The 16,919-nt window shown below is 37.0% G+C and overlaps 1 protein-coding gene across 5 annotated transcripts in view; it reads right to left on the reverse strand.

Moving 5' to 3' along the window:
• Positions 1–16,919, reverse strand: part of RIT2 (Ras like without CAAX 2) — a 376,246-nt gene that overhangs the window by 177,165 nt on the left and 182,162 nt on the right. For all 5 annotated transcript variants that reach the window (XM_053664292.1, XM_053664291.1, XM_037133540.2 and 2 more), the window contains one exon: positions 2,002–2,075. In XM_053664292.1, the coding sequence (XP_053520267.1) occupies positions 2,002–2,075 (74 nt within the window). The remainder of the gene's footprint in view (positions 1–2,001; positions 2,076–16,919) is intronic.

Below are 16,919 nucleotides of genomic sequence, written 5' to 3' on the forward strand. Positions count from 1 at the left end.
TTTTTATATAATTGATGGTCTGGTTATTTTTTTTATGAACCAATAGAAATTTTTCTATTCTAAATCTCCCCAATGTATTCAAGTGTTTTTACCCCATAAGTCCATTGTCCAAATGTCCCTGGAAACAAGTGAGTTTCTTAATGTATGGGTTTCAGAAACTCTTCATATAAATATAAAAGGAGATCACTTATTTCCAACGGCTTATACAGTATCAGTATTCCCATTAATGCAGTTGCTTTTCTAATAGCTACATAAAACAGATAAAATAATGAAACATTTTAAAAATATAAATTATTTAAGTACAAAGGAAAGCACTATAATAAAGATTTGTGTACTACTGACCTAGATTATCAGCTATTAACATTTTCTATATTTGATCAGAACTGCAGAAAACATAAATCACTACAGGTACAGTTGAATCCTACTTTGTACTTCTCCACTTTCCCAATTTCTCCTTTTCTCCTCAACAGGTACTGCTATCATAAACATACTACAACAATTTATCACATTCTAAGTCCACAAAGTAAAATTCTACAGACCACATTCTTTGCAAAAATTAGAAATCAATAAACAGTATAAATCACACATGTACATGAAAAGAATGCCTACTCTCATATTGACCGTGGAATCCTATATAAGTTAAATGGGTTTTCAAATCTTCTACAATTATATTACTTTTTGATCCAACACTTACTGACAGAGGAACATCAAAATTTCCTGCTATCCATGACTTTTGTTTTAGATATTTTTCTGTATAGTTCACTCCATTTGTCTTGAATATTACAGACTAGAATTTTTAACCTTTTTAATGTTTTATTACAAATTGATAGATTTACATCTTAATAATTCATTTTTCCCAATAAGATATTTTTTACGGTATTAATACCAGTATATCTGCTTTAGGTTTGGTTACATTTGCCTACTTTTGAAATAACCATTCTTTGATTTGCCACATTTCTCTACCCTTATGTCTCTTTTAAACCAAATACAGGAGGTTAGTTTTGTTCTTTTATTCAATGTGATGTTACCAATTCACTTGCCAATTTGGGGAGAGGTATATCCACTTACATTTATTTTGATTCCTGGTATATTTATATTCATTATTATATTATGCTTCTTTACTTTTTCTGTGTTTCTTTTCAACCTTGTATTATATGCATTATTTTAAAATGCATTTTCCTTCTGCTACTTTTTAAGACTTTATTTTAAAATCTAAACTAGAGCAGTTTTAGGTTTATAACAAAGTAGAGAATTATTTGTTTTATGTCTGTCATTTAATAGATATACTTATATTTTAACATAATTATTCTAAAAGTATAAAGGCAAAGAAAATCTATATTCTCCTCCAAAATACTACAAGGTTTTGAAATATTTTAACTGATTCTTTTTCTCCCATTTTATTTTTAATTACTGTGCAGTATTTTAGTTCTATCTTTGCTTTATATCATATAAGTTATTATTTTCTCCTTCTTTCCATAGTTATCTTTCTCCTTGTTCCCAAGTGTATAACCTAACATATTAGATTATGCTAAATCTTGGTTATGTTACCCATTCTGTTAAACTGTCTGCCTAGCATCTGTTTCATAAGCATATTTGCCAAATAGACCTTCCTTTTTTTTTTTTTTTTTTTTTTTTAGACCTTCCTTTTTTATATTCAACCAGAATTCTCTAATAAATCTATCACAAGATTACAGCCTCAAACACAGTACTGAGCACATCTGAGGAAGAGTAACAAACTATCTTATTCATTTTATCATCTCATTAGAAATACTACATCTCTATATTGCTACACTTAGAAAACTAAGGGAATCTTGAAGTATTCTGCTTGGCACTGAGTCACATTTTCCTGTCAGTTTTTAAAAGCTGATTCCTGGCTGCTATTGAAAATGTGTTCTTCTCCTGTCTGAATAGTTAAACTCATCTTTTTGGTTTTGGTAAATATGTTTGATTTAAAAGCTCGACTGGCTTCAGAGATTGGAGGGGTCCAAGGAAAGTACCTACCTGACCGGCAGTGTCCAAGATGTCCAAATAAGCTGGCTCATTGTCGATCCTGACCTGGGTCTTATAAGCATCTTCTGAAAAAAGAAACACAAGACAAAAGTTTATATATAAATATTGTTCATGGAAAAGGCATGATTGATTTTTAATTTCATTTAAAAAGTCTCTTTCTAAATAGGTTACTAAGTTAGAGAATCAGATACTCTAATCAAGTAGGGTACATAGAGTGAGAAAGATATGACCCAGGAAAATATAGGAAAGGGAATTTCTGGTTAAAGTGAAGTCAAGTGTATTTCCCCTTTATCAGGAGAATCTCATGATTTGAGAGGCCTTGGTTGTATTACCTAGAAAAAAACCATGAAATAAATGTGTCAGTTCTTTCTTAGGCATGCACCACAAGTTTATATCCTGACATTATCCTCAGTGATGAAAGACTAAAAGTTTTTTCTTAAGATCAGGAACAAAATAGGGATGCCTGCATTAACCATTTTTATTTAACACAGTACTGGAAGTTCTAGTCAGAGCAATATGGCAAGAAAAAATAAATAAAAGGTATCCAAATGGGAAAAGGAGGAGTCAAATTTTCTGTTTGCAGATAACATAATCTTACATGTAGAAAGCTTCAAAGATTTCACAAAAGTAAAATAGAATTTCTAAACAAGTTTAGCAAAGTCACAAGCTAAAAAATCAACGCACAAAAATCAGTTGTGTTTCTATACAATAATAATGAACACTAAAAAAAGAAAATAATTCCATTTGTAATAACTGCAAAAGGAATTAAATACTTAGTAATAAACTTTAACCAAGGAGGTGAAGTTTTAATGTGTTTATTCATATACTTTCCCATGTTTGTAAATTATTTAAATGAAAACTGCAAATATCTGGGTCTGAAGCTCTGCAGTGAGAGCCAAGAATCTTATTTTATCTATTTATTTCCTCATCAATGCCAATCCCATTCTATATAACTCAGCCTGTTTAAATACCCACAGTGAGTATACCATTATTTGTGAAACATGGTGGGAATTTCTCAACCTTGAACTCACAAACTTGTACAGTCTGGCCACAGTCTTTATTCTGTTTTATTCACGATTTTTTAGTGTAAGTAAAGAGGCAACTGACTCACCACAAGAACACTGAGAACAGCATTGAATTTTTGCACAATTCAAAAATTATTTATAATACTAATTTTGAAACACATGTAAATAAATGATTCCTTCCACAACCTTTTGGTTTAGAAAGCAGTGATGATCAAGCACAGGAGGCACTTTTTCAATGTACAAAACTGAGCACCCCCAATTAGATTTCTGCTAGCTGATGAAGACAGGACACACACACACACACACACACACACACACACTCACACACTATAATGATCTATACTCTCGAAGAACTGATACAATCATGGTGAAAGATATATGTATATGCAGTGGGATGTTAAAATCCAAAGATATATAGGACATACAGCTTACCCTCCAGGAACGTTATTCCTTATGACTGTGCTCTAGAAGATGAAGTTGTGGGAAATGTAAGTTTCAGGGAGCTCAATCTACTGTGTTTTTAGCAACACACAGCCATTCTAAACCATTCAGTGTATGGGCAACCACACAGTCTTTCTATTTTTTATTCCACTGCTCTTTGTACTTTCACTGATCTTCCTCTGATAGAAGAAAAATCTTGTGGAATTACTTGCAATATTTTTTTGAAGATGCATAGGGTTGTTTTTCAATTTTATAGGGAAACATGAACAGGTACTTTGAAAAGTGTGCTGTGACCGGAGGATCACATGTAAGTCTTTCAGATTTCATGTTTGTTTACTTCAACTCATAGCCCCCAAAAAGAGGTGACCGAGGCCAGGAGCATGCTGAGTAATCCAGATGAGAACTTCTCTGTGTGATTATCTGAGCCCTAGATAAACCCAGCACATAAAACATATATCAAACAAAAGCTTCTCCTGGGATTAGAAAACTCCTTCAAAGAGACTTCATGTGAATTGGCTGGAAATTAAGCCAGGCCCTCTATCCAAGATTTCTTTCTCTCTTTTAAAAAATAACCATCAGAGCGCACAATCCAGTATTGTGAAGCTAGGTCACCTGCCTGGCCTCCATAGAAACTAATCCCTTTTATTTCCTCCCAGTAAATAATCTTCCATTCTGTTTCCATCCATCCACTCCCGTTGAGACCTCCCATACAGAAATGCAGTGACAGAAATACTCTACAATGCATGTAAACACTTCCCTGAAATTCAATCATCTGCTTATAGACCCAACCCTGAAGTGAGCTCATTTATCTTTCCAACCAAGAGGCCAAATCTACACAAAGCTGTATCAGGCAGAAATGCTAGCAACTGTCTACTGTATTGTTTGCGCAGAAAAGCACAATGGAGCCTCTCTTGGAGGTATCTACCACCATAAAATTCATTTGAAAACACTAATGTTTGATGTGAACAATTACATCTTTTAGGGTGTGTCTTCTTCACTCTTCCTCTCCAGCAGGGTCTTACCAGAAGAAATTATCAAACGCCTGTATTAAAGCCTCAAGCCTGTCACTAAATATTGATGCTATGATTGGCCAGCCATTTGATCTTATTTATAAGACGGAGACAGTAGTACCTGTTAGTCAATGCATAGGGGATCTATAAGGATCAACATATGTGGCAGGTATCATAGTGCTTTAAAACACCCAATTCAAACTTAAGGCATGTTACATTGTGATTTAAAAAAAATATTGCTTCACATTAACCATGAAATTATGTTAAAACTAAATCACTTTGGCTATTTATATTTGCTCATGTGGTGATGCTTTCTACCCAACAAGTAAACCAAAGAGGATTTGGCGGGATACATTTGCAATAATTATCAAAAAGATAAAAATTTTAATTACTGTATCTTGCCATGTATAATGCACACAAATGTGGGTGCATGTTATACATGGCAAAATACAGTAATCAAAAAACTTTAAGGTGTTCTGAAGAATTTCCCCAAAATAATTTAACTCCTTTGTAGAACAAACTCATGTATTTAAAGAGCTTTAAAATAATTTACTTATAAATATGAAATTAGGATAATTTAAAATTATAATATATAACAGAAAATATTAGGTGATCATTGAATTTTCACTAGATGACTATAAAAAATCTTAAGATAATTAAATACTTCTTATATGGCTTACTAGAATATCTGAAATATATGATAATTAGTATTATAGTGAAGATATATTTCTATAACTCTGAGCTAGTATACATCTCTAAGATATTAATCATTGATCTAATTTCTAAAAGGACAATAAAGCCCTGGCTGGTGTAGCTCAGTGGATTGAGCTCGGGCCTGCGAACCAAAGGATTGCAGTTTGATTCCCAGTCAGAGCACATGCCTGGGTTGCAGGCCAGTTCCCAGCAGGGGACGCATAAAAGGCCACCATACATTAATATTTCTCTCCCTTTCTTCTTCCCTTCTCCTCTAAAGATAAATGAATAAAAATTTTAAAAAGGACAATAAAAATATAAAGGTTTGAAGAATCTGTAAGAACTTTTAAAAATATATTTTATTGATTATGCTATTACAGTTGTCCCAATTATTTTCTGCCCTCTATCCCCCTCCACCCTGCACCCCCTCACCCTCCAGCATCCCCCTTTAGTTCATGGCCATGGGTTGTTTGTAAAAAATTACTTAAATAATCTTAATTGTGTGCATGTTCATGTATGTATGTGTGTTGTATATAAAACAGAAACATTTTACAACACACTGTATCGGACACTTTTACTTGAACAAAAAGTTAAACCATGGCTGAGTCAGCACTGATACAAGTCTAATGTATCGGTATATTTATCAATAATGATATCAATAGGGATTTAAGTATATAACCTGTGCTGCACACTTTGACAGGGACAGAGTCTACAATGTTGAAGAAGACGGAGTTGATTTCTACCCCCAAAGAGTTTATAATCTCGGGGAATACATAAGACTAAACAGGCAGTGACAATGAGTACGGCATTAGAAGCATTTGAAATGTGCTCATTGTGATAGGATGTGGCTCTTTTCCATAACTGAGGGCACAAAGGAGGCATACCAAAGTCCGCTTAAAGTTGGAGGCTGGTGATAGATAAAGATTTCACAGAAGTCTTACAAATAAACCTAGTGTGCTCACACAGTAGATTATTTTTGCTCTGAAATTTAGAAAACTACAGCACACTATAACATAGAGGAATTTTAGAAATAAATGTTAACTAAAAAGAAGCTCAACCCAAAAACATATATATTTATATCAAATAAAAAAAATAAATATCCAACTAAGCTATATTTATTGACAAATACTTTTTTAACTAGGATGGAGAACTACTTCGTGATGTCAGTGTTTGCTATACTTTCCGTATTTGGGTTATACTTTTAGTATTTAAAAACATTTAAAAGGGGAATTTTCTTAATTAATCAATTATACAAAAGAAGAAACTACCAAGTTCCAGTTCTCTAATTGTTCATATTTTATAGTAACACGATATTTGCACAAATTTAACCCATAAGTTAACTGTTTTCAATGATTTCTATTTCTTCCTCTAATCTATATCAATTTTTACTCGCATCTTGACAAATTCCAGATATTTAGAGTTCATGTCAAGTAAATTTCCACAATGCTAATGAATATTGTGCATAGGAATACAAAACAGAAAGATACCAAAGGGCCCTCCTGCCCAAAATATCTTCCTCGTTAGTTTGGCATTGTGCCCCAAATTGCCCACCTTCTGCTTTATTCTCTCTAGTTGAGATAAGCAATTTTATTTTTCAGGAACTGCCTATTAAAATGCAATGAAACTACAGGAGAGGTAAAATATTAAGCTATTATCAAGCACAAACACCTTACTCTGAGATTACTTTTGCACAAAATTAGCTGTCTTGAGAGAAACAGAAAACAGCCCCCAGGGGATGATCAGCAGAGATGATAAAAGCAGGATGGAGGGGAGGGAAGACAGAGCTAACAGCTGTGGCTGCAGAGACTGGGAGAGCACCAGATGAAGCAAAGGAGCTGCAGGTGACAGGAGGGCACCTGAGGACCAGAAAGGACCCCGGGTTTTGGCAATAGCCTGCTGCAGAGCAGTGTATGCATGAGAGGAAATGGTTCTCGCTGCCTCCTTCTCAAAACTGAGAAAATGAAGTTGCTTTGTGCCCCAAGCTTGCTGAGCGTGGCTTTTTAACAACAGAAAACTGTGTGTATCTAAAGATAAATTTGACAAAGAGAAACATGATATCTACAATTCTAGGCTAGCCTTTTGTGAAGTCAGATAATCTTACTTTGTCAGATGGAGGAAGAAGGGAAGTATTTTTACAGCCACAGGCTGGAGTAGTGGTTCACAGTTTTTTCTGTAGATACAGATTTGCTGGGTATCTTGTTAAATTGCATAGTCTGTTTCTGTAGGTCTGAGGCCGGAATTCTGTACTTCTAAGAAGCTCAGATTGTACCCATGCTACTATAGCAACAGTACTACGCAATGGTCATATGAGGTGGGGCGCATGTGCAATTTAAGTTTTCTGGTAGTCTCAGTAATGCAGTAAACACAAATGGGAATTTTAATATGTTATTTAACTAAATTTATCTAAAATATTATTCGAATGTGTAAGCAACATAAAAAATATTAATGTGATATCTTACATTCATTTTCTTGTACTAAGTTTTGTGAAAGACACTGTGTTTTTGTGTTTATAGTGTGTCTTAATTTGGGCGAGTCACATGCCAAGTGGGGCACAGCCTCATAGGGTTCAGGGCTACTGTACTGGACATGACGGATCTGGAAAGAGGGTTGGTTATCCAGATCTGGAGACGCAACGGTTGACTGTGTCTCCACAGACTCAACACATACATAGAATATTTTTTTCACAGTCCTCAGTGGCCTTCTTGAAACGAATGACCTTCCAAATTATATGGCAAACTGCTACTATCATTCTGGTAATAGTTCATAGTTTATTTCCTGTGTGAGTCCAGGTTCTCGAGGGAAACACAACCAATATTTAATAAAACATTAATTATACATTTAAATGGTATGTTTATGTGTAAGATTGGTTGATTGATTGGTTGATTATAAAAAAACTGGCTTACACAATTATGGAGGCTGGGAAGTTCTAAGGTCTGCAGTTGGCAGCGGGGAAACCCAGGATAGCTGGTGATATAATTTAAGGTTCAAGTGCCTGACAGGCCCCACGTCCTGCTGAAGCAATCGGGCTGGCAAAGTTCCCTCTTACTCAGCTTTTTTGTCCCACTCAGGTTCTTAATAGATTGGACGAGGAACTCTTTCATTAGGAAGGGCCATGTATGTCCTTCAGTCAGTCTACTATCAAATGTTAATTATGTCCAGAAACACGGTCACAGACACTCCCAGAATAATATTTGACCCAATGTCTGGGCTTCCCATGGCCCGATCAAGTTCATGCATAAAAGTAACTATCACACAGCCCCATGAAGTCTTCCTCTGCCTGTCCAGTGAGAAACTATCTCCATCCTGTACTCTGCACACGGCTCTATTAAAGCACTTTTACCATTTCATTTCAATTCATCTCTTCTTTGACCTCAGCTATTTGAAAGCATGGAGCATGCCTTATTCATCTTTGTGTGTGCATTTTCTAGCATTCTAACAAACACATAGTCAGTGGCCAATGAATTAGGTTTAACTTTCAGATTCTTTCAAATGGGCTAGCAAGTTTAAGTCACACAGCACTTGGATTATAAATCAATACATCCAATTTAAATACGAAAAAGAGAGAGTGATTCAATTTAACAAAGCTCACAAAACCAGCAGGAGGTGGCTGGGAGAACTAGGTCTGTTATACTGGTTGTTTTTCAAAGATTAATCAAATGAGTAAAGAGGATTACTCTGAAGGTTAGGTGCTGTTGTTTAATTAAACTGAGTGAATACATAACTCCCAAATCTGGGCCGCACTTAAATGAATACTTAGACATAAATAATAGCTGAATCTTCCATGAAACCACATTTACTAAGAAGGGAAAAGCAGAGTAGTGAACAATTCTTAAGTGTGTGGACATCGACTAAGTCGTACATTCATTCCATGGTTGACATAGAAGCTGCCACTCACTTTTCCAGCCTCCTTTGCAACAAGGTTACAGGCGTGAAACATAAGATTTACCAAGAAGATATATTCAATTAAATCCGATTCAAAAGTGAACATATGAGGATCCCTGTGCCAGGGAATTTGAATTCCTGGGAGGGTGACAAAGATGACAATCACTGTTCCCAGTGACAGCAACGGTGCCTTCACGGCTTGACTAGTGCAACTACGGTTTAACTTTGAACTGGTTCAGCATGGTGTCCTCAGAATTCACTTGTCTCTATCCACTGGAAGTTATGTGAACTATGGATGCCTCAGCTCTTTCCAGTCTAGGGCACCTCCAAATTGTCCTGGGGCCGCAACTGCCCACATCTCTTTTAAGAGGACTTGACCTTGGCCATCCACCATCCTGGATCTTTTCATGAGAATTTTCCCCAGACCTACCACTGATCCTCTCCTCTTTTTACAGGCTTCTACATCACTCAAGATTTAGTTCTTCTTATCCACAGCAGCAGTTCTCATTTATAGTCTATGTGTCAACTTCAAACATCTGGTCGCCTTTCCCACCTTTCCACCGTTCGGTGGGAACAGCCCATGAGGCAGTAAAGCGACTGACGTTTGTAGTACACACTCAGTCTTCCTCTCCCTTCTCAGGCATGAAACGTAGACAACACCAGCCACATGTGGAGGCTGTGCGGCTGGTGCCTGTCTCCCCCTACTTGGTTAGGTGCTATCAGCAGGTAGTTCAGGTGTGTGCGTCTCTTTCCTGTTCCCTCTCCCTCCCTCCCTCCCTCCCTCCCTCCCTCCCTCCCTCCCTCCCTCCCTTCCTTCCTTCCTTCCTTCCTTCCTTCCTTCCTTCCTTCCTTCCTTCCTTCCTTCCTTCCTTCCTTCTTATGTTCAATGTTATGGTTGAACTTTGGAAAAAAGGAAAATCTGAGAAGCCACACAAAATAAAAAGACCTAAAGTTCTTACTCGTCTAAATGTTCACTTTGTTCCACACTTTTATGCCAGAGAGAAACAGCTGGTGATGTTAAATTTGTATCCCATTTACTCATTCAAAAATATTTTTGAGCACCTTCTACCTACTCTGTTCTAGGGCATATTGTGAACAAAACAGACATCCTCACTGCCCTCGCCTATTTTTAACCTAAAAGAAGTGAACCTAAAAATAATAAAAGGGCATAAATACTGAAGTACAGTTTTAAGTCAAGGTGTTCCCACCAACTCTTGTAAAAATAGACAGTGATTCCAAGAGATAGTCAGTTAATGAGGATGAAGAGACGCCACCAGCAGTGGCTTTGGAACCATCTGCAGCTCACTGACATAGAACTATTTTTTCCACACTTCCCTGTACTGTGGGGAGACAGGGAGAATGAGAAGGAGGAAAAAATTTCAGTGAAAAGCAGTTGAGGCTTAATTATTCTTTAAATCTTCCAAACAATAAAGGATAGCTTATAACAAGGCTCCTGACAGTTTCACCATAATACATTTTCCGAACTTCCACTTTCTGTTATGCATCCAATGTTCCAATGACACTGAACTATTTTGTGCTCCCTTAGCAAACCATGGGGCAAAAAGCTGCCATGCCTTTTTTTTTTTTTTTTGGCTAGGAATGTCTTCTCCCACATGTCTGTCACATAAAAAGCTAATCAAGCTTTAAGCCTCAGTCCAAATATTATCTCCATTGTAAGGGCTTGACTTATCTTTTCTACTCTTATCAAATATTCTCATGATACTCTTTTCAATAACTCCAAATAATTTCCCACACCTCTATGAGAAGACTTAACTTCTGTTTATGCTATGATTTTTCTGTAGCCACTAAACAATAAGAAAATAATATTCTTCACTACTTTGATCAGTTCATATTGATCTGAAATTCAAAATTCAAGTTTATATTCCTAAAAATGCCAACACTAATAACCATATAAGTTATATATAGCACAACTCCAGAGGGTCCCATTTCTTTAAAATCTAATGTGAAAGAAATGACGTGGAGTTGTGAAAAGCACAGCCCATGGTTGGGAGGAAAGGGAAGGCACGGAATGTATTTATGGTACGCAAAGTTATGTACAATATGCGTGTCCCATGCACCTGCAGCTAGAGGGAGTACTAAGTCCTAAGATATGCATGAGGCAAGAGAGGGCATTTCTAGCCCAGCTGGGAACATTAAAAAGCAATCCCAAAACCAGAGATGGCCCAGAGGATGATAAAGTGATTTAGGAATAGAAATTGGATGAGGCACAGCACTAAGTCCATGGGGACACTGGGGATTTTTTATCAAAAGGTTTGCTGAAGGTTTTAATGTCACTTCCTCCACTCTTTGAAGAAATTATCGTAAGACTGGCAAAAGATAGAAAAACATGATATATCCAGAGAGAAGGTGATAAAAGGAGTGTGTAATGCTGATAAATGGCAAAAACATCAGAATTCCTCGACTTCTCTTTTAGGATGAGAATTGTATTGAGAATCAAAAGATAGAACTAACATTTGTAAAGACAGAATGAAATCCTAAGATATGTAATTAGATTTGAAAGGAGTATGGAGCTACTCCAATGAAGTGCAAATCTGCTTTTCCAGATTAATGACGTCCTTCCACAAAATGTATGAATGGTGTTTTGAACCCACGCTGTGCAGGGACATGAGCTACAGTCAGGCAAGCCTTACACTAAGACGGACAAGTACAAACTGGGATCAGAGATGGTTGGGGGGATTAGTACATGTTTGGACTGCCCCACTCGAAAGGAGAAACAGCAGATTGTTTCGGTAAGTGGAAGTTTTCTAGTAGTTCGCCACAATGTGTATCCCTGTACACCACAATGTATACCACAAAAGGTGTATCCCTGCTGTTTGCCACAATGTGGTTTCCATTCTTATTCATGGTTTTAATGAAGGTACAGAATGCTACATGTTTACATAGAAAGATTGTGAAAAATAGAGAGTGACAGTGAATAATTTCAATGATATTAATTAGTACGCAAAAGCTCTTTGACACTGTTGAAAAGTGGACTGTTTATAAGAAGACAACATCCACTGGTGGCTGACGTAACTTTTGGAGGCTGCTTTTTTCTCCCCTCCTCAATGACCACAGACACAAGGAAAAGGTCTGAATTCAAACTTTTATCAGCGGAGCACGCACCGGTCAGGGGCCACTCGTCAGTTAACAGAGAACTGAGTATTTTTAAAAAGTTCCGATTTAGGTTTGCCAAAATGAAGAACATTAAAATTCCCTTCCTTGCCCTGGCTGGTGTAGCTCAGTGGATTGAGCGCAAGCTGTGAACCAATGGGTTGCAGGTCCCCAGTGGGGGCCACGTGAGAGGCAACCACACATTGATGTTTCTGTCTCTTTCTCCCTCCCTTCCCTTCTCCCTAAAAATAAATAATAAATAAACCTTTAAAAAATTCCCTTCCTCTCTGCTGGACTGTGCACATGTGCACAATAACACTGAAATTTCAGAACTTCCAGAGGCAGAAACAACCCAAAAGGCGTTCCTTCACATCAAAAGTAATTTTTAAAGATACCCAGATAATGTGAAAGTGCTTTGGAATTTTAGCATTACCACCTTTTAATGAAATCCCATCTTACTCTTCATGGTTTGCCAGTATTTCTAATTGCTATTGTTTTGGTAGCTATTGTTAATGTACTGGCCCAGTATCTCTTCTATTCTTATTATTCCATCATTCTTCAATTGTGATGAAATAAATTATCAGCTGCTTAGCAGCTTAAACCAATGCTGTTACGGACTGAATTGTGTTCTTCGAAATTCATATGTTGAAGTACCAACTCCCAAGGAAACTGTATGTAGAGACAGAGCCTCTGAGGGGTTAATTCAAGTTAAATGAGACCATAAGGGTGGGAACCTAATCCCATAGGACTGGAGTCCTTATAGGAAGAGGAGAGGACATCAGAGCTCCCCCTTGCTGTGCACAGAGGAAAGGGCATGTGAGGACACAAAGGGAAAGCAGCCATCAGCAAGCCAGGAAGAGTGGCCTCATCAGATATGAACCCCACTTTCACCTTGATCTTGGATTTCCTGCAACACGTACCCTGAGAAAATAAATTGTGTTGTTTTTTAAAGATTGTATTTCTTTATTTTTAGAGAGAGGTGAAGGGAAGGCTAAAGAGAGGGAGAGAAACATCAATGCTTGGTTGCCTGGGACCTGGCCTTCAACCCAGGCATGTGCCCTGACTGGGAATCAAACTGGCAACCCCTTGATTCACAGGATTCACTCAGTCCACTGAACCCAACCAGCCAGTGTAAATTTTGTTGTGCAAGCCACCCAGTTACGGTAATCCAAATAGACGATTAGAAATGCCCATTTATTAATTCATAGTTTCTGTTGATCAAAAGTCCAAGTATGGAACATTTGAGTTCTCTTATCATAATCTCACAGGGCTGAAGTCAAGATGTGAGCAGGTTGTGGTTTTATCTGCAACTTTGGATCTTTTTCCAAGTTCATTCAGGTCACTGGCAGGGTTTGGTTTCTTGCAATCATTAGACTGTGGTCCTGTTCCCTTGCTGGCTGTTATCCAGAGGTCACTTTAGTTCCTGGAGGTCGCTCTCTTAGCTCAACCACATAGAGCTCTTGCAACGTGGCCAGTTACTCTTCCAAAGCCAAGGAGAGAATCTTTGACCTCTATACTTTGTCTTAAGTGTTTATTTCGTAAGGTCACTTTCATCAAGATAATCTCCCTTTTGATGAACATAAACTCAACTGATTAGAAACCTTAATTACATCTAGAAAATCCCTTCACCTTTGCCATATAATGTAAAATTTCATGGGAGTGACATTCCATCACCTTGTTATTAATTAGAAGCAAGTTATATGTCCCTCCCACCTCCAAGGCAAGGAGATTACATATGGATGTAAGTCATTGCATATCATCTTAGAATTCTGCTTACCACGAGAGAAGCACAACTTTGTTCAGAGAGTAGCGTTATCATATTTACCAGCCCCCTAGTACCCTCCTGCAGGTAGGGAATGAGATACAATTCACTTACATCAATTTCTCAGATGAGGCTTCCAGGAAGGCATTTTAAAAGGCAAGACTTGCCTTGCAGCTCTGTTTTGCCCTTTGCCGATTACCTTCCTATTTTCCGTCTTGAATGCAGATGTAATGTCTACATTTCCTGGAGCCTCTTTGTGCCCATAAGTGTTATAACCACAAACAGAGGAAGTTGGAGTAGAATTCATAAAAATATTGGGCCCACGGGCTTTGCTTCACTGTCACCACTTCTGTGATGCGGGCCACCAGATCTCTTGATATATGAGAATGGTTTTCCTTTTATGATCAAAGGCTATTTTATACGTCTCCATGACTCATGTCTAAGTAAAATATAACGGGTAGCACAATCAAGAGTAGCTTCCCTCTGCCCAGTGCTCAGAAATGTTAGCAGTGCACCCACCCTCCCACCACGGTGCAGTTCAGATAGTACAAAGGACATATTTTCAGTTTTCTTGTGCACTTTCCAAGGCTTTAGAGAAATAAAAATTTGCTGCTGCTTCTTTTTTTTTTTACTAGATATTGAATGTCCCTTCATGGGAGGGAGCAAACATGATGTATGGTAAATAAGAGAAAGTAGGAAAAAAATAAAAAAGTAGGGATAATGACATGGAATTACTAAATTATAGACTCTCCCCAGTCCTCAACTCCGCACCACCAATGCCTGAGATAATTCTTTCTCATTTTATTCAGTCTGGTTTCTACACCTGCTGGGATGAATGCTTCATGATCAAAGCTAAAGGATATTAAATTTAATTATAAAAACATGATATTTGCAAGTTAAATAGTTATTGTAAAGTTGATTTACAAAAATGGGGCAAAAACTAATATTGTTTATATATATAAATATACACACATACACGAACACATACATATACATGCATTTGCTTACAGAGCAACTATTTTAAATATCTACAATAATTTCGTTGTCATCTCTGAGGTTAAAAGGCCATATTTTTGAGACTGAGATCATCTCTCTGAATGAAATGATAGTGAGAAAACATTCAGAGGTAAACAAATGCACAGCCATTTTCCATTAGAGGGCTTCACACCATCACTCCACCAAGTCCCCTGTTGGCAGGATGGCATTGCCCAACTTTGTCACAATGCTATAAGATGAAACAGTGTTGTATTTCTCAGGAAGTCAAAGTTTGATTCTGAGAAGATGGTGGTGGCATAGATTTTAAACCTTTCTCAGTTCCCCCACAACCTAAATGACAATGCATCCCAAAACATAAATGGCAACTGATTCATCATTATTCCACAGGTCCCACGTGGGTCAGCATCTGTGCGAGAAAGACAGAGGTGAGCAACAGGAGGTTTGGGGGATCTGAGAACTCCACTATAACCAAGTGATACCTCCTTAAAAGGGCAGAAAGTCAACTGGAGAATAATACCCCAAACTGTTATTTACACTTGTCAACAGCCAAAAGAGGGCAAGGGATCCTCAGCGAGTGTGAACGTGCTGAGCAGTAAGTGTGAAAGCTCCCCAAATATTGTCAGAACTGAGCAGCTCTCTCCCAGGAACAAGTTCACACTGAGAAGAGACTTTAGGGGAAAACATGTACTGAGCATGACAGTCTTCATAGAGACAAAAGAAAAGAAGGCTTAGATAAAAGTGAGGGGAAAGAACAAAAACAGAAGCTCCAAAAATAGGCCTCCAACAAAAAGATTGTGCTTTACGGTTGTAAAGTTAGAAAAACTATCCTGAATGGAGCTTCTTTCGAAGATTTCAGGAAAATCACTTTCATGGAAAAATGTATAGAAGGATTGAAGCCAATTACTATACAAGTGTAAGGCAAAAAATAAATGCATAAAGAGAAGGTAATATCCCTATAGGCAAAAAAATAGTGTGCTAGAAAGATAGCCCATAGCAACATTTGGAAATGTTACTAAATATGTTTAGATGATTTACAATGTACTAAAAATAGTACAAGATATTAAATAGCAAGTCAGAACTAGAACTCAGAAGTAACATGATAGAACTTAGGAGAGAACACATTATGTCAGAAAATCTAAAGCTAGAGAAAAAAATGTAGAGTAAATAAATGTAATGCCTTAAAATTAGTGGAAAATGAAACCAAAAAAAATTAAAGAGAAAGAAATTTTTTTTTTGGTTCACAACAGTATGGGTGGAGCTAGAGAGCATTATGCTAAGTGAAATAAGCCAGGCAGCAAAAGATAAATACCAAATGGTAAATACCAAATGATCAAAAGATAAATACCAAATAATAGGTTCCTACGAGTGGAACCTATGAAACAAACAAAGGAGCAAAATAGAACCAGGGATGTGGAAATAAGAAACGAACTGACGTTGACCAGAGGGGAGGGAGGAAGGGACTAATAGGGGAAATAAGGGGAAAGGTCTAGTCAAGGAGCATGAATGAAAAGGCCCGTGAACATGGATGACGGGGTGAGGACTGACTGTGGGACTGAGGGGTGGGCGGGGCAGGGGAGAGTAATGGGAAGAATTGGGACAACTGAACCACAATAAAAATATAAAAATGAAATAAGTAAAAAAAGAAAGTGAAAATAAAAATGATCAAGAGAAGTACAAATATATAAGACAGATATAAACATTCAAAAATAATTATAATGGTAGCCTCCAAAAAAGGAGAGCGAAGCATGAGAAGAGAGAAAATAATAAAAACTATAATTCAAGATGATGTCCTGAAATTTTAAAAAATTGGATTTGAAATTACATATTAAAATGATAGATTGTGTACTGGAGGTAATCAGCCCAGAATAATCATCACCAATGCAAACCTCATAAAATCAATGGACTTCATTATTTTTTTAAAAAGTTCTTGAGGCATGTAGGCAAAAAGAAGAATAAAATAATAAAAAGGAAATTAGGTTATCTTCATAT

This window comes from Artibeus jamaicensis, unplaced genomic scaffold (assembly GCF_021234435.1).
Source record: "Artibeus jamaicensis isolate MK-2021 breed Jamaican fruit bat unplaced genomic scaffold, CSHL_Jam_final contig_354, whole genome shotgun sequence".
NCBI lineage: Eukaryota > Metazoa > Chordata > Mammalia > Chiroptera > Phyllostomidae > Artibeus > Artibeus jamaicensis.